Below are 27,570 nucleotides of genomic sequence, written 5' to 3' on the forward strand. Positions count from 1 at the left end.
CATCCTCAGAGGTAAAAATGAGGCTGCAAGCTCCTCCAGGGAACAAAAAACTCCCTTGGGAGAGGGAAAGCACTGGAAGTCAAAACAAACAGTTATTCAGGAACAGTATGCAGGAAATACCTGTAGAATAGGAAAAAAATTGCTTTTTTTTTTTCTTTTTCTTTAGGTACTTCCTGAAGGAAATCCACATGAGCAAGAAACGGTGCAGACCGCGAACCGTTTAGAAGTGCTAGGTCTGAATGGGGTCGTACACTTTTGAATGTCGGTGATCTAACTTTCTCTTCAACACGCTCTACTGTGTGAAATTCAGGCTGACCACAAACTCGCTTCTGCTCATTGAAACCGTCTCGTGTTGAAACTTTCAAGGAATCTGGGAGAACGGCACCTTGCTAAAGTTCATTTCAAAGCGCCGAGCCACAACACGCGCTGGTAAGCCCAACAGGCTTACGCTTTAAAAAAGCGAGAACCCTGAGAACCACGCTGCCAGATTAATAGTAACGATTGATATTCAGCATGAGTGAACCCAAACAGCAAAAGACTTTCAGCTGCTTTCACTCCCTAATGCACACTTCGCTGCTAAAATCTTCAAGGGTCCAAACTTCAAATGAAGTCTCTCAGAGGAGATTAGTCTAAGACAAGAGGAGTTTATCTATAGCTCAGTGCATTGTACCTCACTCCCTCTCTGCTCATCCTTCTGCTACCTACCTCTGATATTTACAAGAGCACAGAGATGAGCCTCGCAGTCTTGAGCAGACTATATCAACAATGCTAGGAATTTCCATTAAAATACATTCGCATTCAGTGGATGACGATTATTGACGTGTTCGCATTGATGCATTTGAAGAGAAGGTTTTCATCACCGCAAATCACCCAGATTTTCAGGTCGTGTTGTGAACAAACTGGTTACCAAGAATTTTAAAATAATTATGAAACTTAGATGCCTCGTATACATAAAGGCATAAGGCAGAATATCTCGCATCACTCACAACACCATGAACACACAAACAAAGAGAACATCAACAAGAGCACCTTGATGTCAACTTCCGCCATGGTACTGGCCACTAACCATAGTTCAGCCTTTCGTCTATGTGTATATGGTACATGATCTCATTTCTCTGTGTAAGCCCGACAGATGGAGTTCTTTGCTAATCCTGACACGACAACCACCTGCCCCATATCATAACCAGACCACACAAAAGACCACAGAAAAAAATAAAAAACTGTCCACCACATATATGCAGAATTCCACAACAAGACCCTTAATATAACTGGCTGCATTAAATTAATGTCCTAAGATCCAAGCTGTTTAATTTCCATAAATTAAACGCCTATCCTGCTGTGAATGGCAGAAAGACACAAATGTGGCTCATGACTAGTGAATAAACACACAGAAGTAAAAAGGGATAAAAAGGCCCTTTGGAGATTGGTTTGGAGCACTTTCATAGCTGCTTTAAACAGTTGTACATCGCTGACATGTGAATCTATCTTGATGCATCTATTATGAATCCTTGGGACTCTTACAATATTGTGCGTAAAACTAAAGACCCTTACTAAGTAAAACTGGCACACTGTTACTGTAGTATTCATTTATTTATGTAAATGAAATATTTCCTATCTCCGAATTGTCACCAGTAAAGCAACCTAGACCCTGCTTTCAACACTGGAAATTAAAGAAGTTGTTCAAAAGCTTCTGAGATTTAGTTCCACACTTATGCAAGTGTATTCAATGAGAAATGCCCCAAAACATTAGCAGCAGAAAATCTCAGAAACAGCAACAAAAAAGCACTCAAAATGGTTGACAGAGGAAAAAGAGAATGAAAAAGTATAGAGGGAAAGGGAGGTGAAAGAAATGAGGAGAATGGCGGAGAGCAGGAAGACGGGGGGGGGGGGGGGGGTAGGAGAGACTCATGAAGCGTGTTACTAACGCCTGTTTAACTACTGTTCTAGGTCACTATGAGATAAATGCACTTTATTCAGCTTGACCAAACCCAGCTATTAAGCAACAGTGCTGTATTTTTCATGACAGCAACTCACTGCAAAGGTTCTGTGATTAATTACAGCACGGAGCAGTGGCTCCTAAAGACTCAGATGGGAGCTTAATCACTGGTGCTACATGGAGTGTCCAAAAAACAAGCAGCATTCGACAAAGACTTTCGATGGAATAAAACACACTTTTATTACACTACATCGCCGATCGTTTGTGGCTTACGTGACGCTTGCATCTAAAGCAAGTTATCATATTACAACTGGCTGTTTTTACTCAGGGTAATTACTGTACTCAGGGGTACTATAACAGTATTGGAGAGTAGGTCTTGAACAGGTTACTAACTCCATGTCCTTAGCTGCCACACGATCTGCTACTCCAGGATGAAACGTATCTTCTGGAGAAGTTCTTGACGGAGGAAAGAACTTCATGGCAGCGGCCCAGTTGAAAGTGGGATACGAAGCACTTAAAAATCCCAGAGCATACAACCTCACACTGATCTCAAGTTGTGCAGAAAGGCATTATCTCTGCGGCATCTGCAAGCGCTAACATGATGTATGCGCCACCCTTGTCCACTTCTATGAAATCCAGCCTGATGGCCACCTGTTTTGCTGCACTGTGTACAGAATGGGCAAATTATTAATCCAGAGGCTGTAGAATGGGACCCGGAGCCGGGTGAAGTGGCTCGCTGCTGACCCGCGAGTCGTGACTCCACAGGGGCCGGCCACCAGCGAGACAGTAGATGGGTCTCCGAGACCAGAGTGCTTTAGTGTGTAGTAGCTGGCAGCCGGTCCATGGAGACCCCCTTAATGTCAGTTCTCACAATGTACATTTCCATCAGCTCAAAAATAGCACCCATTTACTCGCATAACAACCGCTGCCGCTCCAACTTCTCTTCCAGCACACTTCACTTCAGTACAAGTGCATCCCCAGAGCTTGTCTGCTCCTGCCGCTTCTCTCTCTGGCCTCTGTCCACTCCCCATTTCTTCTGTCACCACCCCTGAAAGTAGTCATGCTCCACTCATCTTGGTACCTACTTACTTGCTCTTAACGTCACATTTTCTGAAGTCATAATAAATATATATATTGCTATAAATGTTGTGGTAAAATGATGAAAACATTCTTTATGACATATCACAGAATATTACAGTCTTTCATCTGCTGCACTAATAACTGCAGTGAAAGAGTTCTTACAGTGAAGAAATCATATGTAGGTTCTTTTGCCTGAAAGAAAGAATGCCAGCATGCTGTTCCTGCATTTAAATGAAAAATCTCAAAGATGAACATTTCAATACACTCAAGTTTAGTGCATTCATTTCCAACACTTGAACCCCATCTGCACTGTCTGCACTTCTGGCTTCTACCAGCAGGTGTCAGGACCATACAGAACTCTCGGCAAAGCCAGAGAGCACGCTAAAAGACAAACATCAGCCACCCATTTCTCAGTTTGAACAAAATGCCAGTATGTAAGATTTGTGAAAGAAACCTCCATTCCCCATAAATCGTTAGCTCCTCCTGTGAATTGCTAACTTCATTTACCATGGAGATCTACAGTCTTTATCACTAGCTGGATGTGAATAACCCTTCCACAGCATGTCAGAGCAAGAAAAAGGGGGATTTATTGGACTGCCGTTCAAGCTTGCAGCCCATTGTGTTCAGCACAGTAAATTAACGCAAATGCCAATTCGGCTCAGCAGTGGATCATCACTTGGACCTCTGGATGATGTTGCCATAAATCCTGTGCTCGTTATAAGCAGCCAGGTCAGCACACCTCATCCTCTCAGCTGCAAATTCAGGCCAGGAAGAGCTATGCGTTCCTTTGATGTCCCGGAGCAAACCGGCCCCTGGTACTGTTTATTCAACCTTCAAATGAAACCCCAAATGGACAAAGGGAGCCTGCGGGGGATGAGACCGCAGGTAACTGGAGATGTGGACAGAGGAGACTCACCGAGTTGGAGGGCACACTCAAGTTGCCCTCAATGTAGGTTTCTGTCTTGGGCTCTACAGCGAGTTCAGCCTCTAGTATCTTCTCCACAGGCATGTCCTCATTGGCACTGCTGGTGGACTCTACCTCGTTTTCATTGCGGTCTTTCGCTCGTTGACGCTCCTCCTGGACAGCTGTATTTAACAAGACTGGTTCTGGTCACTACTGCTGTTTTGGACAGACCCCAAAATCGATGTGCTCCTTAGTTCTGAAGCTCAGAGTTGCACTTTGCACTTTTCCTTCCACATATTTAGTAAAGACAATTTTCAGAAGCATATCTCCTGCTGTTATTAGAATGACTGTTCAATTTCATTACTGCATGACTAAGAATTTTGTAAAACCGTAAAAGCAAAAGATGAAATAACTTGAACTTGCTTGTGTTTGGCTGTAAAGAAATACAATGGGCACTAAAACTGTCCCTGGATGATTGACTTGGCAGCTGTGTCCTTCGGCAACACAGGAAGTGGTTTCTGTGCGGTGCAGACAGTGTGTGCCGGGCGCCAGGCCTTTTTCTGGTGGAGGCAGCAGTAACCACATGTCTGCCCTCTGTGGTCTGGAGGAGGGGCAGTGCAGCATCTGCCTCTCCATCCAGCTCTGCACCCTTACTCCACCAGCAATGCACAGCCGCCTCTTTTTTCTGTGAAATCTCTCTGTGGATCTCCCTCCGCAGTCTCTGAGTAGGAGTTAATGAAACAAGAGGGGAATTCTGGAGGCAGCTATGTCTGAGGCCACTGATGTCTGGGTTGGGGGTCAACTGAAGGCTACAGTATTGCTCATGTGTCACAGAGGTAAGGAGGGAGAAATTTATGAGAGGAAATCATCTTAGCTTGTCTTCCTCATAGAGGAAAAAGTAGAAACCCATTTAATGGGGTTTCTACCTTTCCTGTGGAGCTTCATCCGATGGTCTTTTACATTCTACACCCCCATCGTATAGTATTAAATAAGATGAAAGACTAAGTAATGAGGCAGTATACTATACTGCATCTTACATACATTAATTATTTGATTATAATTTTAAAGAAAGTGCGCTGACGTCATTTACAGCACATATACAACAATCAGCAATCAAGCCTCAGAGAACTCTATTTCTATTCATAATGTCTTGTAATTCTTGCTGCAGCCTGCTTCTATTCAAGTGCATGCCATTCTTCCTTTATTCTGGTGCTTTGGGTGAAGGGGCATTTACCCCTCTGGTGGACCCACAGCAGACAAGGAGTAGTTTCCTCACATCTGAGAGATCTTATCTATATTTGGGGAGTGTGTGCATCTGTGCTGGGTGCCAAAAAAGGGGGAATCGGCCTCGCCGTTTTCCGAGCGGATGCAAAATAGATGGAAAAAAAGGGGTGTATGTAAATGCACAAGTATATGTGTGTGTTCTACATCTTCAAGTGTTATCTGCCTTGGAGGCAGGATTGCCTTATTAGCTCTAATTAGAGATGTTTTTAGGAGACAAGCTGTGGAAAGAGACACTCCCCAAACCATGAAGACCACAAACTGTATGGCCTGAAGAGCTGTACAACTACCCTCTGCGCTCAATGAAGGAGCTATATATGTGTGTATCTGTCTCTTTATTTGTACACTAGAACGAGCTGCTCATCCTACAGAAGTTGTGCCTGAATGACTGCATCTTGCCAAATTTAGGATGTGGGTGATATGTTCTTCGAAAGAGTTAATTCAGGCTTGCAGTAGTTTAAAATGAAATTTTATCCTCAACGGCATGTGCTATACCTTCTCTCTTCATGCCCATGGCCAGACACTTCTGGTAGCGGCAGTACTGACAGCGGTTACGCTGACGCTTGTCAATGGTGCAGTCCTTGTTGTCACGGCAGGTGTAGGTTAGGTCCTTTCTCACTGTCCTCTTGAAGAAGCCCTTGCAACCTTCACAGCTGTACACTCCGTAGTGCTTCCCTGCAGGAAGTCACAGCTTAGTCCGGTTTCTTACATGTGCAACACTATACAACTTGTTAAGCTCGCAACACAACCTTGCCAGGAAACAGTTAGACCCTACAACTAAATTCATGCCATCATTTGACAAAGTGTCACTGTTCCCCCCAACCCTGCACTGGCTAGTAAAGCTTGGGTGATACGTTGATAGCAGAGAGGCCCAAGGTTCTTAGGAACTCACCCGAGGAGCGGTCTCCACAGATAGCACAGATGTGTTTAGTGTGTGAGAGTGAGGTGCCTGAGGGCTGTGCTGGAACCTTCATCACCCCATTCAGACCCAGTGGGGGCTTGATGTCCTCCGAACTGCTGACCGGGTTCATTGGGGAGTTAAGCTGAAACACACGTACAGCCATAAGGCCGGGAATGTTAAAAAGGAACTTCCATGCTTTCTGAAGAAACACACACACACACACAAACATGCACACACGCAATGTTTGCCCAGGAGAAAGACATACAGAAATCCAAAGGACCCACATAAGAAGGCTGCCAAGAGTGAGAACTGTAATTAGGGAACATCGCTGAGTAATATGATAGCAGCGTTCAACACAATGTTGCTTTTTCAAAACAATTTTACAATTTTTGTATTGCTTTGACTTTAAAAAGGAAAACGCTCAAGTACAATAACTCATGCATGCAAAATGGAAGTCATAAAAATGCCAGCGATTGCAGACTGTAACCTGAAACAGCAGGCAGGGAGGCAAAGGCAGAACTGCTCTTAGAGTGCATGTGTCAAGTCTATGCTCTCCAGACGTTGGAGTTATGAAGGAGGCCCCTCTTCTATTTAAGCATCTTCACATTATCTCATAATGAGACTTACTGTATAGCCCAGACTGCTGCTGTCACCTCAGACACAGAAGGGACCTATTGTATTCATGCTTTAACAAAAAGATACACAAGCATCTTCTCCAATCCAAGCGCTGTGAAAACAACACCGTGCAATTTATTTCAAATATTCCGCTAAAAAACTCCGATGAAATTTTTTACAAACAAAATATGAAACAAAGCCTTAAGAAACACAGTGTAAAAGTGAATCGGGAGCATTTTTAAACCATTCGGTACTCTCCGCGGAGGCACTTCATTTCTGAGCGCGCGCTCTCGTTCCTTACACTGAGTCCTTATGGCCAAAACAAACTTGGGGGTAAAAGTCCACCTTTCAACATTTTCAGAGCAGCACCAAGTGGAGTCAGAGACACATCTGCACCATGGTATTAAACTAGAGAGACTGTGCTTCTCTACCACAAAGAAAGAAAAGATTTACAGACAGATCAGCCTTGACCTCAGATTGCATCATCAAGCACTCACCACTGGTTTAACTTTACTGTAAGCAACGGGAGTGGGCAACCCTTACCCAATGTCGACTTTCTAAATTTACATGTCCACTTGAGTTTGAAACCAAATGGCAGTGCAGTGATATATACCCCTTAGTAATTCTGCTTCACTTTGGTTTCTGTCTCCCTTCCGCCTCCGCTTCCAATGACCCCCGGATGCCAGGGATTCAACCCTTTTTGCCCCTGGGACTCGTAGGGCAGCGTTTGCTGTGCTTCGACTCCTCTTTACTGTCTGACATGAATACTACTTAAGTGGACTACACCTCAGTATGATCTCGGAAAAAGTATGGCCTCTGGGGCAGGACTGTACAAAGGAGATATCTATTGTGTCCTCCGCTTGTCACTGCAACACACATAATTAGAGGTCTGACACTAATTTTAGAGTTATTTACTTTGCTTTGGTGTGAGCCAAGGTTTGATTCCTACTGGCACTGAATCATTCCCCCACAGGTAGAGAGATGAGATCTTGTAATGGATAGACAGCCGTGTACGCAAACGTGACCCAAATTGCTCTAATTAGACTCTAATGAGGCCTTTTCACCAGCGAAGTGTCTTGGAGTGCAGGGACGTGGCCCAAATACACAGGCGCTCTTTAAGCAGAGAACATTTTTGGAGGGAAACTAGAAAGCAAAACGGTAATCACGTTGAAAGTATGGAAATATGGAACAGCACACCCCAATCAGCAATCACCTTTACTTCAATTAAATTTGACAGAAAAAGTATTTTTATTGTCAATTTTGCTGCTAAAGACTTTACTTTCGATCCTATTTTAAGTGTAATTACATGTCACAAGCAATGTCGCATCATCAACTAAGCCAAGAAACAAGACTTCCATTTAGCTCTGCTCCTGTCGTACTGTAGCACCGTCTAAAAACATATTTAATCTGGAACTTCCCTTTTTTGACAAAGATATGGGATTCAGACTGCTTACTCTTACATGCTTGGCAAGGAATTATATTTTGTTGTTTTGGTTTACACCTGAAGCTCCCTCTCTAAACACTATACAGCTGGTCCCGACATGCAAACTTTTGAGGAACAAACAATTCAGCAATACAAACCTTTTTGAGTTTTAAGTATTTTTCACACGAAGATGCCCCAAGTGTCACCAAATGTGCCTACAGATAGCGATCACCAACTGTAAGAGCTGCCTTAAGTTTTCCAGAAAAGCGGAGAAGATGGAACAGAAGCGAAGAGAAGGTGAACGAGCTGGACAAGCTCGCATGATTCTCGCAGCAGCTTGTGTGGAAATGGGAATAGCTGCACGTAGAACTGATGACGAGACCCTGCCCCGGGCCCCTCCATGTGATGTTCAACTTGGAGGAATTTTGAGTAATGGACCAACTCTCAGTTGCAGTTACATTCCTAAGTAGAGGAACAAGTGTACATGATCAAAGTGGCTAACCGCTAGAAAAATTAACATCTGCATGGAAATTCAATGAGTTCTGCAATGTCTAGACTCTTTTCTGAATTGTGCACCTCTTAGAATTTGGTAACTGATCACATCTTCAGAATATCGTATTTGCCTGAGTCTTTTGCATGCAGATGTATTTTAATTTTCTCACTGTGCTGTTTCTGTGAAACTGTGATCCACTGCTGGAAGAAATTGTTACATTCCTTCATCTGCGTAAAGGGCCACCAGCAGGATTTATGCTTATTAGACTCTTATGATTTATTTCTTTATATTTAATACACCATATATGTACTTTGTGGTTACTGGCATTACACAAGGAACACCTTATCACTGTAAGCAGCTGCTTCAGCTGACTTCTGACCAAAAGAATATCAGTTAACATCCCCAGATGGGAAGTGTCTTCCCCACTGAGTTATGTATGTTAAATATGCTGTAAGTAGACAGTAGTGTACAATTTTACAATATCTACAATATTAGACAATGAGTTGCTGTTAGTGACTTTCAGACTGTAAAATAACTCGTTAATTACAAGGAAACCTACTTTGGGAAAAACATTTTCAGTTAAAACAAGGAATCCGGACAGATAAGCACATATCAGTAAGTAACTCCAATGAGACACAGAAGTAGTATGATATTTTCTATATTTTAAATATATAATATATTGCATAAGACATGTTTTAGTTCTTTGTATAAAGTAGCATATACACAAAAAATGACCTGAGACTGGGGGAGTGGCAAAGGAGGGCTTGAAAACACTCCAACTACTTCTGGCAGCACTTCAGGGGCTCAAGCAATGTACTGTAGCCCAACAGCCTCTGCTGGGGTATTATTAGAGGGTGAAAAATGGCCCCAAGTCAAGAAATACTGATGTCTGTGTTGATTTATTCATCGATATATTTTTTATTTATTGGTTTCAGAGTATTAAATAAAACAACACAAATATGCTACATATATATATATATATATATATATATATATATATATATAATTTTAACATGTCTAGCCTCCTTTCCACCCACACCACTAACTTGATGCACATATCCATTGTAGAAATGGCCATATATCTAACTATAACTGTAAATTCATTAGTGGTCTTTGTGTGGATCGCACTGTAAAAAGAGAGGGCAGCACTGCAATATATAAATATTGAAATAAATCTCTTATGAAATATAAGAGATCAAAACAATGCAAGAAGAGAGACCAGAAAATGTGATTTGTTGCATGAAACCTTTTTTAGGTTTTAACAAAGTTACACTTTCAGCAAACTGAACGGCACATTTGTATTTATTACAAGAAGATATGAGGTACTATAATGTATGTCTATAACTTCCAAAATGGTACGTTAATGCAAATTTGACTGTGACACACACATATAGACTTATACATGCATGCACACCCCAACTCTTACCTCTGCTTAATACATGGGCCTATCCTTCAAGAGTCTCTAGGAGTTTTCTTGAAAAAAACAAGCCAGGAAGAACCCACTATTTTTCTAGCCAGACTGTCACAATCAAACAGAATTGCCGCGTCTCTTGCAGAGCCTTCCCTCTGTAAGTCTATTTTGAGTGACCCTGCAACTCAATATGCCCCAGGGCACACTCCTCACCAGTGCCAGGGGACTCTCTCAGGTCTGACTGAGGGGATGAAGACAGATCACAGCTTCTCCATGAGGCACCTAGAAATAGAATGGCGCTCCCCCAGTAACGCGCCCCAGTTGCTTCCTTGCGTCTAACAGTGCCCAATGTTGGGGTTCGCAACAGTGCCCAGTGTATGGGAGGCTGTTCCTACACTGAAGACTTTGATGGAACGTGCTGAGGTCTCAAGAGGGCTGTTGTTTAGAAGGAAAAGACTGTCAGAACATCTGTTCTGTCTCATCTAAGACATCGTGTGTGTGGTGTGTATGTGTCTGTGTGTGTTTGGGAAGGGGGTTACTGGGTAAGGGATACAAGTTAAGTGAGGGTAATAATATCAGGAAAGATGACAAGAAATCATGTGTTTAATGCCTAACTTATTTTAGGGTACTTAGTGGCACTGCTGTCTGCACGCGTGCAATAAAGAAGTGTGTATTCTTAGCAGGCGTGAAGGCAGAGCCCTTGTCCCAGTGCTCAGAAAACCCTAGTCTGGGCGCTAGTTCAGTGCAATACCTGCTGGCACTAAAGGAATTCTCCATCACAACTATAGACCCATGGTTAACCTTCCGGCAGGACATACACTGAGTCGCACAACAATCTGAAGGGCCCCTCTCTTCGTCCCCCTGTGCAACACACATTCTGGACCCTTGCTCCACAGCACTCCACATCTGGAATCTAGCAGGCTTTTATACACATCACAGCTTTTTTTGGGGGATGCTGTCCTGGCCATCTGTGGATCTTAGGGAGATGCCTCCCCCAGTGTTGATATGGATCCATGGAAAAGTCTAGTTAACTCTTACGAAGCACCGTTGAGTTGGGGCATGCGATGGGGGATCGCAGGAGAAACATCTCTGAAGAGGACAGAAAGGCAAAGAGATCGTTGTACCATTGTATGGCTGTGAAACACCATCCTTGGGCTTACAGGTCTAAATATATACCGTATTTGAGAAACCCGTGAAGACAAATCTTTGTGAAAACTTTGCATGTTGCGCTATTCAATATATTTTCTTTTCCAGAGAAAAATGCAGTACCATTGTAAACTGAATATGCATGATTTGTTGTACAGGATCCAAATAAAAACCAAGACTGTTCTGGAATGACATGGCCTTTGATGTACATTCTGTATTGCCCAAGAACAGGAAACTGACAGCAAGAAGCCGTTTTCTGACAAAGGTCAACTTATGCTTGCTCTAGGGCATAACCAGAGTGGTTTTAATAATGTATCAATCTGATAACCTTTTGAACTTTTCACCTCCAAGTCTTCTTCCTGCCTGACAAGAAAAAAACAGTTCAGTGCAGCAGGAACATTCATTAATTAACTGTAGTTCTGATTTATTGCAATAAAAGTTGTAATAAGAGATGTTTCAAAAGGAATATGCAACGCATGGTATTTTAAAAAAGAAAGCAATTACAGTAGATTCTTGTTAACTGAGCCATCAGTTAATCGGGATGGCTTTTTATTTGGGAAAAAAGTAAAAAAAAATAAAAAAAATCTGCTTTGCTTATTTGAGACATCATGCTATTTAATTGGAACAGTGACTGTAACATATTTCTGACTGTGTTTGTGATCACTGCAGGTATGTGCCATGTGGGGAGAGTCGCTCGATGATGAACAGATGAAGACAGCATAGCAATTTCAGATTTTATTTCATTTTTGAATTTGTATAATTTTAGACCCTTACCAAGATACCACAAAGACATTTGACACCAGCTATGAGAATTGCCTTCGCCGACCAAATCAAATGTCAACCACCTAACACCGGTCGGCAGAGATAAATGGAGTGTCAAAATCAACAATTGTACATGTGATACAGCAGCAAGAGCAACAGGCATTACGCAAAGGACGACACACAACATCTGAAAAACACTCAAATTCCTCCAACATCATTAACTGTTAAGAACTACATGCGAGTTTGATACATACGTTACATTTTTTAGCATAAGTATTTTTATCTGATTTGTATAGTTTGTTCAGGAATTCATTAAAGTATTTTTACTGCTCAGTAAACACACACACCTTCAGAACCACTTGTCCTATACGGGGTCACGGGGAACCGGAGCCAACCCGGCAACACAGGGCATAAGGGACACACCCAGGACGGGACGCCAGTCCGTCGCAAGGCACCCAAGCGGGACTCGAACCCCAGACCCACCGGAGAGCAGGATCCGGGCCAACCCACTGCGCCACCGCGCCCCCGCTCAGTAAACAGTACTTAGCATTTTGTTGTATACCTTTTTAACTCTTTATGTGAAAACTCACGTAATTGGGGCAGCTGCTTAATTGGGCCAAAATGTTCTATTCCCAGTGTATCCCAATTAACCAGAATCCACTGCATAAGTACGCAGCCCTGAGTCCATGATTTGCTCTTACCATCCTCAAGGAGAGACTGTCCTTTAGGATTAGTTCATCAGGATCAAGTGCTGACACATTAACAGGAGCAGTATGCACATGGACACACTTTCACACAGATCTGAGCTGAAAGTCTAGACACAGCCACTCACCATCTGCCAGGACAGTGAAACGGAGGCCACAGCAAGTGTGCAGGGCAACTGTGAAGCTTTTCACAACCACTAATCCAAGGAAGAAAAAAACATCCTGATTCTTGGACAGGATATTCTGCAGGAATCAACAGATTGCGGTCCATGTCTATAACGTCCTTTCTTGTCTACTCACCATGCTCCCTCAGCAAATTATTTACATTTCCAGGGAAACTCAATTATCTTAATATATTCAGACTCCTTAAAACACAGACAAATTTAAATATCTGCCCGATTCCGCTCTTATAGCTGCCGGAGTTAATACTCTGGTTCTTTCCTTCTAGATTTCACCTTCTCTCAGTCGCCTCCTTTTCTTGTGGCTACAATGGCAGTAATAAATTATAACTCCTCAAAAGGGAATCTTTACACACCAGACGTTACATTAGTGTAGCAACACTACACTATTGCAGTTGTTTATATTTAGACAAAGCAGCAGGATTCTTGCTGTAGAAAGTTTGATTCCCATTGCTTCAGAATCTCAACAGGTTTGCAGATGGGGATTTTCAACGAGGAGCTCAAACCAGACGGCTGACGAGGACTACCAGCTGTCTGTGTTACAACAGAGTTTACAAACATGCCACAGAGAGGGAAATATTTTGGGGGAATGTCTCTAACAGTCTTACTGTTCAACGTGGAGCCACGTAACACTTCGGAAATGCATTACAGCCAAAATGTAGATAATCTAACATACCTCGGAATTTTAACTACATTAATTACCTGTTTAGCCAACAGTTATCTGAAAGGTGACATCCACTTTTACCTATTTACTATAAAGAGCTAAATATTTACTTGAGCAAGTCGGAATAGGCTCCCAATCGCTATGACTCTGCATTAGGAAAAGTGAATGTCAAATTAAGTACCTTGCACAATGGTACTACAGGAAGAGCCCACTTAGTGCCTGCATGTGGGACTTGAACCTGCAATCTTTAACTTCATGCCCCTAATAACTATGCTGTCACGTCTGGTCTTGGCTGGTAGGATACACTGGCTGACAAGACGAACACCTATTCCTCAAGCAAGGGTAGATGGACACAATCTCCGTGGAAGTAAATGTCTGAAAAAAAATTCACTTGTACAACTGCATTCTGTACATTTCACACATCAATGAAAAAGAAAATATAAAAGCAGATTTAATACTAAACACGATCATAGCATCGCTTGATGCACTGGACAGCAGGCTAAGAAACAGCATTTCCCCTGAAGGAGATGTCCTTGTATGTTAAGTGCCCCCCTCTTCCCCGGTTAAGGGACAGAGCAGCGGATTCACGAGACAGATATAACTCAGTTGCACTCGTACCAGGAATTTATTCATCCCATAACCATCTGTGAACGCTGCATTACCCATTCAACATGCCACCAATGTAAAATATTATGAACAGTTTTTAAACAGTAGATATTTTACTGGGAGTGATGCACAAGCAGATTTCATCGGTGTAAAAAGTGCGTGAAATAGTCAAAGCAAAAAACAAGGTGAAATCATAATACAATGTAACATAATGAAAATAATGGTTCATATGTCTATCTAAATGATACAAAAATGAAAATAAAATCACACAAGTTATGCCAATCATGACCAGCAAAGACTGGAGTGTGTGCACACTTGGTGAGGTAAAAAAGACAATCAACAGTCATATCAGTTTTAAAATGAGCTCCAGAATTTTTTCAAGAAAACATAAACACTGATCCCACCAGTAAAATACCTCTAGGAAAGGACTTGAACATTTGATAACTGTTCATTTGAAGCACAGTTAAAGAATCATATGGCAACCCATAATTTTTCTTTTTTGATTTAAGACAAAAATAATACTTAAATAGACTGTACTGTGGCTTCTGGACACGTAAATGAAATGATTAGTTACACAATTCATAATCAGTGCAATTGCTATGCTAATGTTATTACTCTTAGCTATTACTTATTACTCTTGTGGCATGACAGGTGTGATGGACTGCATGGACAGCACAAAAAAGAAAAAGAACTGATAAAGAAAAACAAAAACAAGGAGATTTTGTCAACAACAGTGTCCACGCTTTTCCAGGCAGAGCTCCACAACAAAAACAAACTCCTGCCCTGGGACAATCCTCGTCATTTCATCAAGTGCGCTCCTGTACACCAGTAGTACATTTTAAAGCCTATGCAAATAATGAGTATAGAGCAAAATCTGCACAAAAACATTACATTTGCAAAAATAAATAAAACATATACCGCTAACAATCTTTATTATTTTAGGCTATTGTCGCTTTCCACGGTATGAATTTCAGCAGTAGCTGGACCTTGCACTGAAAAGTGACATTTTTGGACAAATTCAAAACTGAACAACTAATAATAGGTTTTAAGACAGTGGCAGCTTAGTCAATTACCTGAGAAAGAAATGATATGGAAATAAGATGCAACTAAACTACGTTATATTTTCCTTCAAGAAGTGCTGGTTTGCTCTCTGCATCGTCATGCCAGCTGAGAAGTTCAACAGCAGGATCTAGAGCTTTTTTATGTTCTTCAGACCTTGAGGAATGTGCCCATGACACCCATACCTCAAGCTTCTCACATTGCACTCATGGACAAGGTTCTCCAACACTCTTAGAGCTTAGTATCAGAGCCCACAAGAGGAGAGCGAGGAGATCTGTCCGAAACACAATAGGCCTCTTTCCTGTTTACCCAATTTTTTCCTTTATTCTCATGAGTCCAAGATCACATCTGAATACATAGCAACATTAAAGACATATTTTCTTAATGAAGCTTTGCTAAAACTGTCACAGTCATGCCTATTGCTGGTTTGCTCCCTTTCTCCAGTTTTGCCCCTGGTGGGAGGCAGCAGGACAAAATAGCTGGCTTGTCTTTTTAGGAGAACACGTTGCGGTTCTGACGGAGCCCAACGACAAATCCCATTTCGGCATTCTCGCTGCCGAAAGCCGTGTGCAAAACTGTGAACGTAAATATGAGTAATGTTTCTCCTTGAAAGAAAAACAACGGCCTCTACTCAGAGCAAATTTCAAGGCTCTGGCTAACCGAGTGTGTTCTCGGAACGCTCAAGCACGGACAGCTGCTGGTGGAAGGGGAACCATTTGGTAGAGTTTTATGATTTGCAGTTGACGTACAACATATGGTAGAGGCGAGGCAGTTAACGGAGACCTGCTAAGCCCATTTAGGTGGGTAGTAAAAAGTGCGGCGCTCATGTGCCAGAGCCAGTTCACAGGTGACACCACAGAGGTCAAGGTTCAGGCACGTCTGTGGGAGCTAATGAGCCACAGTGAGCGTCTGTCATTCCCCAGCCCATTGGGCCAACTGACACGTAAACCGGGAACGGCTGCGCCACGGCTCCGAATTCCCTTTTTACTCCCAAATTAGAGACACGTGACTGGAAGTCAGCAGCGGCAGCAATATACACCCGGGCTCCACCTGGGTTTAAGTGCACACTTGTTTAATTTGCGTCTGCAACACACCACAGTAAATCCTTATTATCGCTCTTCGTTTTTCCTCCCTGCCATTTTAGCCCTGCCTTTTTATTCGACGATATCCGAGTGCTTTGACAAAGTAGAGTGTTTCATTGTGATCCAATGGGCAAACTGTAATGGAGAAATTGAATCCTGCGATAAATTCTGGAGAGGACTTCAAAAGGCACACCTGGTGGCCGTCTTAAACCGCATACATGTTCCGTATGTGTGCGGAGACCTAATGCGTATCGACTATATAAAGCGATGAAACGCAGTCGTAACTTTGCAAGAACACAGATCCAATCTGCATTAAGATCAGACGGTGAAAGAAAGAATCGGGCTTGGGTAAAATTAATTAGCAACTCACATGAGATCTGTAAAGTGTATTAGCCATTACCTCATTAGTGATCTAAAACCTGAGAAATTCCATAAAGTTAATAGCACCCAACTGATGGTCTTTAAAACACTTCTCGAACATGAGCTTTGGAATTTTTTTTTCCAATTAGGCTGCCATATGCAATAACAAACTGGACCGAGGCGTACACACGCGCTCATTGTTCACCCGTTCTGGCAATGGCACGGTGACATCATACAGCCCGATTCTGGTGTGTTCTCCGAAACCAGCCAGTACATTAGAACTCCATTACCACTCACGGGAAACAGTCTTCAACTCAACTTCAACTCTCTTTATACATCCAGTTTTACATGGAGCTCTACTTAGTTCAGTCTCCTAGTAACCAAACGCGGCGAATGCGATTTAATGACACAAATCCGTAACATCATACATGAGATGTTCCCTTGGTGGTTTTTGCTCTGCTTCTTTCAATTTATTTACAACTATTTCTCACTAAAAACATAATATAACAGAAACGCAACAAGCTATCGCCAAAAAGGAAGGTCTCGCTTTCTCACACAGTGCCAGTTTAAATCTAAACAAAAGAAACTATTATTTATTCAAAGCACTTCCCGTGTTCATTCCATTGCAGGATTGTGGTGAAACAAATTATAAAAGATCTCATTTACTCAAAAACCACAAGACAGCCTCCTCAATTGTCGTCCGAACTGTAAAATTAGTTCCAGCGCAGAGTAATCATTTACAGCTGCTCTAAGATCTCAGCGTGGATGACAGGGTGATTTGCCGGGCATCTGTCAACCAATGCTGGGATATGAAGTGACTGTATTAAAGAGGGTGGGATAGCTGTGGCCTGGCATTCTCTCAGAGCAGACTCCCTGGGGGACATCTCAAGGAACATTCCAGCATGAAGAAAAAGGAGGAAGAACAAAGTATAAACCACTTTTAGAAACAAAAGAGAGAAAGAGTCAAAAACACCCCCCACAGCAGAGTGAGGTGTGCTGGCCTCATGAGAAACTGGAAAATATTCAGTAGAACCACAACACTAGGTCAATGCACTTGATCTCGCTAGTAAAACTATAGTATTTATAGTGTTCCCATATCCTTTCTGTCTCTGTGTACACACTTATACACGCATTCACATCCTGTACGCTGTACACAGGACGCACATGCGCGTTTCAATACTTGCACTCAGATAAAATCTGTGTCTTATAAAAATTAACAATAACACCACACACACAGATAACTCGACAACGAATGGTCTAATGCTCTGAAAAATGAGTGTGATCGGTTCAAAACAAGGTGAACGTATGCTTTAGCGTGTTGTGTTGCAATGCATGCCAGGTACACTCTCAGATTTCCACACAGCGCACACAGCCAAAACAAAGCTTCTAATGACATCCGCAAGTTAACCATCCAAGCCAACACGTGAGACTGTAAAGCGATGTTCTTGTCACTCTGATCAGAACAACTCTGACAACAGCAGTAATAGTGTTGTTTGTCTGTGGCCTGTTTTATCACCGCATTCCTTTCTGCTGAGCAAATTACGCAAAAGATCTGTCGTGTGCGTGTGTGTGGAGTGCGCATGGGTTCAGGTGGAGGGATTAAACAGCGGCCAGTCTCAGGGTCCAGGCTGGGTTAAAGGCTGGGACCTCTGGGGTTAAAGGCACCGGGTCTGATTCATGACCTCCTTCCACTGGACTGGGCATGAAAACAGGCAACGAGCCGAACGTTAAGTACAAGTGGCATCTGCCATCTGACTCAAATCACCTCCCACCAGAGACTGGGGAACTCGTGACCTGGGGGCTCAAAACTTCTTGCTGATCGCTGCCAGCCCAGTGCTTGGCGATCTCTGGAAGAGAGTTCCTCTGCCAGCATCATTGTGTGTTTGTGCACCCTCCGCACAGAAAGCAAAAAACACTGCTGTGATGGGAATATGTGTACAGGTTGGAGAAACAAAGCTGATGAAGATTTTCCTTTTGTTCGTATATTTTTTGGCTGGCTTCTTCGTGCAGCAACTCTCCAGCCCCAGTGTGTTGTGATTCAGTCGGAATCAAAGCAAACTGTATCCCAGCCACTGGCAACTTTCTCGGTTAACCATGGTGAGCTAAGAGACAAACTTTAAACGCTTGGTATAATATCGAAATGACAACAGATTTGGGCATGGTTTGAGTAATTATGGACACTGAACTGAGACCAAACTGAAAACTTGTCATGTTTGGTGCTAATAGCCGGTCAGTGTGAAAATTATGGAATTTGAAGAGAAAGTGAGTAAAAGTGAATGTCTCTTCTAAATTTGATGGCGATGCTGGTGTGGGCCGCTGCCTTGTGATGCTGGAAGTTGTACAGATGGCACAGGATTCAGTAGGGCAGCTACTGCTGAGAGCATCTCTCTAGATTATTAGACAAATCAAGAACTCTTATACAGCTACTACACACATGTCTTCCGTCAGGAAGCTTCTCCCCAGGACCCCGGTCTGTTCAATCCATAGAGTATAAACCCAGAGACTGGCAATGAATTAACTCAATTCACTGAATCAGCAAAATTCAAGGTAAACTTTAACTGAATTAAACAGGAATTTTGTGATGCTGGGAATTATAGAAACATACGCTAACCCTGCAGAATGCATTTTTCTCTATACCTTGTTCGAGCCTCTGTTTCATATGGGCCTTGTATAAAAAACAGCAAGAGTATTTTTTTTTTCTTTGAACACTCCCTGCTGCAGTTTCAGATTCTGAAAATTATAAAAGACCTTCAGTGAAATCTACACTTTTACAATTGCTTCCTAAAAAACTTTTATGTTTCAGCCCATTGCACAGATAAGATAAATGAAATTGTCATGAAACAAACACCTTTGTTTCTTTGCAGAAAGAAGGCGGGCATTCAGACCTTTTAGCTCTGTTGGTGATAATAAGCTTCGCTCGGATGCCACAAAGCCGTCAGAACCAAGCGTTACCGCGATGATTTTATGGCATTCTTAAAATGCAGGTCCTTCAGTACCAAACTAGAGTTAAGAGAGCATCATTCAGTCACTCTGCCTTATGAAGACAAAGCTTTGAGCAAAGTCAATCAATGATAGCGTATACAGTGTAAATACAGATGTGCAGCTGATTATACATAGAATCAATACATCATTCTGACATCTTCACGTCCGCTGTACATGACTATGACTGCTTCAAACGGATGCTTTGCTTTACAGATTAATTTTTAGCCAAAATAAGTACAAAAAAAGAACAACTACAGGGGCCTGAACCAGGCTGCAGTCCTGAAAGTTGGCCATCAGAATATCAGGTGTAATGTAAGAATATTACATTTCGAGTTGAGCAGGTATCAGCTCACCGGGTAAAAGCATTCAGAACTGCAGTGTGGAACATAGTCATTAGAGGCAGTCTCTTACGAGAGTGCTAAGAGTGCTTCAAATCCTGAGACCTGTATGGGCTGTGGTACACCAAACTGGACTCTTCTTCTCCAATGTTTTGTGGCTTTTCCTGCACCTGAGTGCAGCAAAATGTAATGTGTGCAATATAGGCATAAATTCCCAACATTTCATTCATACTCAATATTACAGAAAGTTCTCAATGGCAAATGCACTCTGAATACAAGTTTTGCAGGTCCTGAGGTGTAAGGCAAACAAACAAACAGAAATAAAGCCTCTTCCGCTTCTCATACAGGACTAACAGCTGGTTCCCTCATCCGCTTCCTTCTCAAAACAATTGAGCGGGCTGCTAGTACACAACAATCCTCTTATCTCTTCCAGGACATGCACATGTGTGGTTTCTGTGTATTAAGTCTGTATAACAAACAGAAAGAGGGACTCCTTTGCATCATTCCCACACTTTTGTGCTAAGATTTAGTGAGGCTCCTTCAAGGAGAACCTATGACGACCAAGGAGTGGGACATCATATTAAGTCCATATGTTATGAGCCAGTAGATAAAGATCACATTAGGGAGAAAAAGGAGACACTGGTACTCAGCTGGTAAGACAATTAATTACAACTTGATGTATGAATCAAAGTACTCATGTACTCATCCAGTGGCTCAAGTACATGACCAATTTTGTAAACGCTGTATAGGTATGCAAATCCGTTTAGCTTTAAATCTACAAGGCGCACAAGCGCTGACTATTCCGCACAGTATTTCACAGTGACACGTTACCAAATGTTGTCATGACGTTTTAATAAATTATAACGATAATTTGAAGTTTCTCATTTTCACCATAAATAATTAACACACTCCTGTTCAGTTATACATTGTATAAAGTATAATTTATACCTTTGAAATTACACATGAAACACAAATATACAATAAATGAAATTGGACCATACAAAAGATGATTAAATTGTACCTTATGATAAGTCACCTGACTGTTTGCTTTTCATCTGATCACGGTTTTTTAGATACTATACAACAGGCAGGTAAGAAAGAGCAGAAAGAAAGAGGGGTAGATGAAGTAACTCAACACTGGTGAAGATGCAGTGGACAGGAGAATGCTACAGGAAAAAAAGGAAGTATTTTCTGACAAATTTCGTAAGCCTACAGTCAATGGACCCGAAAATAATTCCAATGGCCGTTAAAGTGGTATGTACTGTATACTTGTGGGAACAACTTTAACTTCTACATATACACACACACACACACACACACACACATTTTCAGAACCGCTTGTCCCTTACGGGGTCACGGGGAACCAGAGCCTACCCGGCAACACAGGGCGTAAGGCCGGAGGGGGAAGGGGACACACCCAGGACGGGACGCCAGTCCGTCGCAAGGCACCCCAACCGGGACTTGAACCCCAGACCCACCGGAGAGCAGGACTGCGGTCCAACCCACTGCGCCACCGCACCCCCTCCTTCTACATATACTTTAAGGCTAATTACATGCATTTAGAAAAGCAGTATCATTACGAACTACATGGTCTGTCATACGGATGCAGTCTCCCTTACCTGTGGACTGATGCTGGGGCCAAAGCCCATGGCTGAAGTCGGGGGCGCAGGCATGGAGTGGTGGCCCATGGGCGAGCTGATGACGGAGAAGGGCGAACCCAGGCCGTTTATGGGCGAGTTGAGGGTGCAGATGGGTGAGTGGAGCTGGCCAGAGGAGCCCATTGAGGTGGGGCTGAGAAGGGACGGGTGTAGCGGGTGTGCTGTGGGTGAGCCCAGGGACGAGGGGGACAGCTGGCTTGAGGAGTCTACAGAGGAGAAGGAATAAGGGACATGGGACAGAGGGGTCAAAACTTAGAAATACCGGGCTGGTAGCATATCACATATTTTAGCTGGCTGGCTTTGCAGAGAATGCTCAGCTTGTAACCAAACATCCTGTGCATTCTGGCCAGTGGCTTCCTGTGCCAGAACATAGCTGAGCATAACAAAGGTTATTGCTGTACAGTGAAACCCCTCAGTAGACTGCAGCTCTGTCACACACAGAAACAATATGACAGTTGATCAATTCAAAGGTAGAACTGGAAACGTGTGTGGGAGAACCAAGAACCAGTTGAAACATTTTCCTTCAACCCCCAACAGGAATATGACTGCCTTGAGAAGTAGGGAAAGTGCTTTGTGTACAAGGTAAGAGCAAAGATGTGAACTGAAGTGCATTCCCCACAACAGATGTTACCAGCCACTGTCTTATAACCTCTGGACATTACATTATCACACACAATAATTACGTTTGGTATATAGACTGCAGCAATGAGCTGTAAATGACTGATTTACAAAACCTTTACTAAGTATTTCACACATACATTTCCCAACATAACCAGGATCAATAACACCTCAAAACGGCAATGGTTAACAATGTACTCAGTTAATCTGTACTGCTTGGTGGGTGAAGGGTTTCAACTGAGCCTAGGGTGTGCAGTGTTTGCATGTACTTCCCGTGTTTGCATCCTGCAGACGTTCACAGAAGGCGGCATTGGCAAACATCTTTGGTGCCTTCCCTTGCCTAGAACAGCACGCGAGTGGTCGCTACGAGACGGCTTTGACTCAATGACACAGAAACCATAATCAATCTTTATAACTACGTGGCTATGAGCTGACAGGGAGCTTACTGGTTGTCTGTAGTACATATTTCTATGTGTAGGAATGAAACTCAGAAATTGTACCCGTGTACTGACTCATGTGCCAAGTTGTAATAAAAAGCACATATTCTCTGTAGCCTGGAGCTTTAAATAACATCATTACTACTATCATTTTAATTACCATCCTCATCACATTATCAAACATATATATTAGTTATAATGTATATTAGCAGACATTTTAACACAGGCCTAGGTATTCCATGAAGCTGGATTCTCTGGGGAGCGATTTTGGTAAAGTCTCTGGAGGAAATTACACACTCACAGCTAAGGGCCTAAGGCTGGCTACATTAAAAAAAAAAAAAGAAAAAAAACTTTCTTGTGAAACTTTTTACATATTGAAATAAAAATGATTTACAGTGTAGTTTCATGTCAGCTCAGAATAACAATAGGACCTATTTGCAGTACTTCCAGAAGCACTTCACTCTTATCCTGTTGACTCCATGGCCCCACTCTGTGTTCATGGTGGAGTGCTGTGTGAAAGCCAGGCTCTCCTGGCAGGAGGTTTGAGGACTGTGCTCATCTTCTGGGCAGCTGGCCCCAGACAGTGATCTTTTCACCTTTTCACAGCACCACAGCCTCAAGAAAAACAAGAAATGGGTTCAGCTCTACAAGGAAGACAAAGCTCATACTACACAGTGACCGGCTCTACCTTTCCCACTTAAATAAGAGTGATTAACAAAATGCGTACACAAGGTCTTAGTCTGTCTTGTTTAAACTCACGAGACGAGAGGAAAAAAAAAAAAAAAACAGTGTCTTTTACGACAGGTCTTTAATAAAAAAAGAGAAAGAATGCCGCCATAAACAGGAAGTAAAGCTTAAATAGTAGGCAGAGTTCTGTGAAAATGATGTGCAAATATATCGTCATGTAAAAAATGTCCCTTGCACATTTTCGCTTCTTCTGTTTATATTGGCACTAACTTACTGTCACATTTGGTTACCTTTCCAAAATTAATAAAATGTTTACAATTCAGAAAAATAGCAATTAAGTGTAACGCAAACTTACTGTAAATGAAGAAAGGGTATTTAAATGTTTCACACTCAAATACAGTATAAGGAAATGCGAACATCTGAAATATGAAGTTTAATAATGGGGATAATGGCTTTCGCTGAATTTAACAACCTGTCAGGTGCAAAACTGAATATGCTCAGAAGAAGGACCAGTGTTTTTAGCCAGCCGTTACCCATCTTTGACTGATGGGACATGAAAATCTCAAGCAAAGCTGAGCGGGCGAGCAGCCTCTTGCGGCCACTGTGAGTCCTTGGGAGGTCGAAAGAGATGTCCGACTTCTCGAACAGCACAGAGGTCTGACATTACTTTGAGTCTCTTCTGTTCACTCTGGCAACTTGCAGATGCCAGAGTGTGGTAAAAGGAGGCCTGTGATGGACATAACTTAGAGACATACTATACATGAGTAAATTAAGCAGGCTGACTGATGACAATGAGAAACAATACACGAGCGCTTGACAGGGGAAGAGTATGGATGTCTTTTTAAACTGCACTATTCAAATCACTGCTGCAGCCTTTCAGAGCTGCACCGTGGGGTTAGCAATTCTTACAGAATAACCACAGGTTGTTAGACAGGTCTTTCAAATGAGTCATTACAATCCAAAACATTACAAAAAAACACCCACTGCTTGTGAAGATCACTGACTTGTTCATAATATCTCTACTATTGTTTTACATACCAAATAAACTTGTAATTTAATCCATTTTACAACTGGATATTTCCATAGTGTAACTCATCATAAGTCCCCGTCTCAAAGGTACAACAGCAGAGCCCCTCTTGAAGCTTAACCCAGCTGTTGTTTGCACAGGTCAGTCTTCATCTCTGCTATGCTACTAAGTACCCTACAAGTTAACTACCTCTCACTGTATGGGGCATATCATCACCCAGCTTTAATACTGGGTACTTTCAGTCAAAGGTTGGGGGGGTTGCAGAAACAGGCAGCAGAGCATTGGCCCTGCTTGCCCACCTTCCCCTTAGAGCAGTGAGCCCTGTTCTTCAAAGGAAGTCAAAAGCTACCGAGGCCAAGCAAGAGAGCGCAGCTGGTAAGCGAGAAGAAGTGACTCATGCCCTCCTCCCCTTGAACCACAGCACTTTCAGCAGGTTCACAGAGGTTTCATTTCTACAAGTACATTCTATTCATGTCCATGTTCTTGCCTACAGCGGCCACAGGCACACAGCAACTATGATAGGAGCTAAAAATATAGCAATAATAACACAGAAAAGTAACAACGACATTACACTGCAGGAATACTAACAGGTTCTTCTACATCCCATATGGGCATTATGAATGGTAAGCAAAGTTCTCTTAAATGCAAAGTTTCAAGAGGTATTAAATTACAGCTTGAATTTGATAGTGACTCAATGATTTTTTTAAGACTAATAGCAACATGAAAGAAGTGAGGAACATGCTGGAGCCTAGAAACTTTGTGTTGCGGACAGGTTACCGCTGCTGATGCCGGATGACAGGATTTTCAGAGCTAAACAATCCATTTCTACTAGGCAAGAAAGAACCCACAGCAAACACTGCAGTGGGTTTGAGAAATATTAATTAATGAAATGATTCAACATACACTAATAAATATATCTATCTAGTGCACAATTAACAGCCTTTGCAATTAGTTTTCCTACAACAGAAGTTTGAATATAAACATCTTTTCATTTCCTGCAAAAGCTCTTACACATATTCTTAGCCTTTCTTGTTTTTACTAATAACAGGAGGAAAGCAGAAGTATTTTTTGTACCTGGTCTTCAATGACCAAGGAGACAGAGCGTAACCTGCAGAAAAGGTGTCGCATCTAACTTTCAGCAAAATTGGAACTAAAAGCAAAGTGGTAAAACATCAGGCGGATTTCTCTGAATATAATCCTGCAAAAACTGTCCCTGTGAGAGCAAATATTTCTTTGTAATTTCACAGTGTTTCACAGATTTTTACACAATCATAAAACTTCACTGGAATTAAATGATGTTTCTGACTCTTTGTTGCTGTGACCCAGTTCTAAGAAAGTAAGGAAATAAATAAACAAACTGCATGAGTAGACAGAGAACGTCTGAGATACCAGCACCAGGTCAGGCGAGCTCCACGACCGTGCATTAGACAAGCGGCTATTGATAAAGAACGCATGAATCAATGAAAATTGAAAACATGTTGGTGTTATCATACTCATATAAAATATTTAAAACTTTATAGTTTGGTATTTTAATTCATTTCAGGAAATACATTTCTTGTCCATGAGTCAATTATTTTTTTCATCATAAGAAACAATGTCAATTCAACACCCTCATAATGGCAATTCACCTAACAGGGTGATTTCACTGAACAAATTAATCCCATTATGCAATGGGATAATTTTTTTATCTGATAAAACTATCCCCCAATCTGAGAAAAACAAGTTCGTGTACCCAAGCAAGAAACTATTAAAAGCAGTAAATGTGTCAGTGCTACAACTTATTTCTTTTGGCACTGATGCCCGGAAGTGTTATGTGCCGCTTGGTGGAAGAAACAAGTTGTTCCAGCAACGCATTGTAGTTTCGCTTCTAACTCTGACGAGGAGAAAAGTGTGGGACCCTTTAAAACCAAAACCTTTCCAGAACTAACAAGAGACCTTTTACTGAGTCCTAATGTTGCAATGCAAACACAGCTAATAAAGAGATGCATGGAGGTTTTGTACTTGAGGATGGCAATCTGTTAACCCCAACAGAAAACCACTGCAGTTTCTGTTGCCGTCTTTAACGAGTGCCGCTGACATGTTCATTGACTCCGCATGCAAACGTTGCTCTCATTGCCCTGCATTAGAACTGACTGCTGGAGCCATGGTGGAAAACATCTCCCATTTTAAGGAAATGGCCACACAAACAGAGCCACGAAAGTCTTGTGTGACAATGCTTCCGCTGCGAAAGCCACATTTTGAAAGCTTCTTAAGACAGCCGTACCAGGAAATTGAATATTATAGCAGTACTAGCGACAGGTGGGCAAACCAAAAGAGCATTCATACCATTCGCTATCATTGCAAATTGACGTGGCATAATTTATCAGACGCTTTCATTGGGTTTTTGCCTTTAACAGGAAGTGAACATGGTTCGAATTGAGGGTAAAGTAAGCTGGTAGCATAGTAATCAGAGCCACTGCCTTGTAATTGAAGGACCTGGGTTTGAATCCTCCATTCTGCTGTAGAGCTCTTGATCAAGGCGCTTACCCTAAATTGTTCAAGTAAAAGTCACTCAGCTATAAACCTAACATTATGATCAATTTAGGCAAAAAGTGTCAAATTAAGGAATAATGAAAGGCCACTGTCACCGTTTTCCGGAGAGAAGTTGCTGTTAAACTATTTCTCATAAAAAAATCCAAAAACTGTGTCCTCAGGCTTTTTGGCTGTATCGGAATATAAAAAATACACTTCAACCTCAAGTTTGCTCAAAGAGAAGATGTGAGTTTTGCAGTAGTCAAATTCATAAATTCTTTTTGAAAGGGACAAAAAAAAACAAGCACATTGCAGAAAGGGTTGGCATTTTAATTAATTCAAAAAGTGTCTTAAACGGATGCTTTTCAAGTTAAAACAGTGAACGTTAACATTAAAACAGAAGCAATTTAGGAGGTGGTTGAAAGTTGGCTAGTGGATGAATGAGGTGGAATAAAATCGTGTGCGAAGCAATGCATCTATCCAGAGCATTCATTATGCAGGACTTCCATCGTTTGTTCTCGTACGTAGTGTGAAAAGCAGCGGCAGTTACTAACATGAAGTGCTACCTGTGAGTCTACACAGGCCCTCGGAGCAAAGAAGAACAAGAAGAAGAAGAGCTCCGCTGCAGACTCACAGGAAGGAGACCCACCCCTAGAAAGACAACCTCAGCAGACTGACAGCATTTTCACTTCAGCTTTACAAGCTA

The 27,570-nt window shown here is 42.1% G+C and overlaps 1 protein-coding gene across 3 annotated transcripts in view; it reads right to left on the reverse strand.

The window, feature by feature from the left end:
* The window catches only part of LOC108938562 (retinoic acid receptor RXR-alpha-A), a 95,940-nt gene that overhangs the window by 12,254 nt on the left and 56,116 nt on the right, over positions 1 to 27,570 (reverse strand). For 2 of the 3 annotated variants that reach the window (XM_018759188.2, XM_018759186.2), the window contains 4 exons: positions 21,546 to 21,790; positions 6,094 to 6,244; positions 5,697 to 5,876; positions 3,933 to 4,117 (listed from right to left, as the gene is read on the reverse strand). In XM_018759188.2, coding sequence (XP_018614704.1) covers positions 3,933 to 4,117; positions 5,697 to 5,876; positions 6,094 to 6,244; positions 21,546 to 21,790 — 761 coding nt within the window. The remainder of the gene's footprint in view (positions 1 to 3,932; positions 4,118 to 5,696; positions 5,877 to 6,093; positions 6,245 to 21,545; positions 21,791 to 27,570) is intronic. The other variant, XM_018759187.2, reaches the window with a different exon arrangement.

The sequence above is a fragment of the Scleropages formosus genome, chromosome 17 (assembly GCF_900964775.1).
Source record: "Scleropages formosus chromosome 17, fSclFor1.1, whole genome shotgun sequence".
NCBI lineage: Eukaryota > Metazoa > Chordata > Actinopteri > Osteoglossiformes > Osteoglossidae > Scleropages > Scleropages formosus.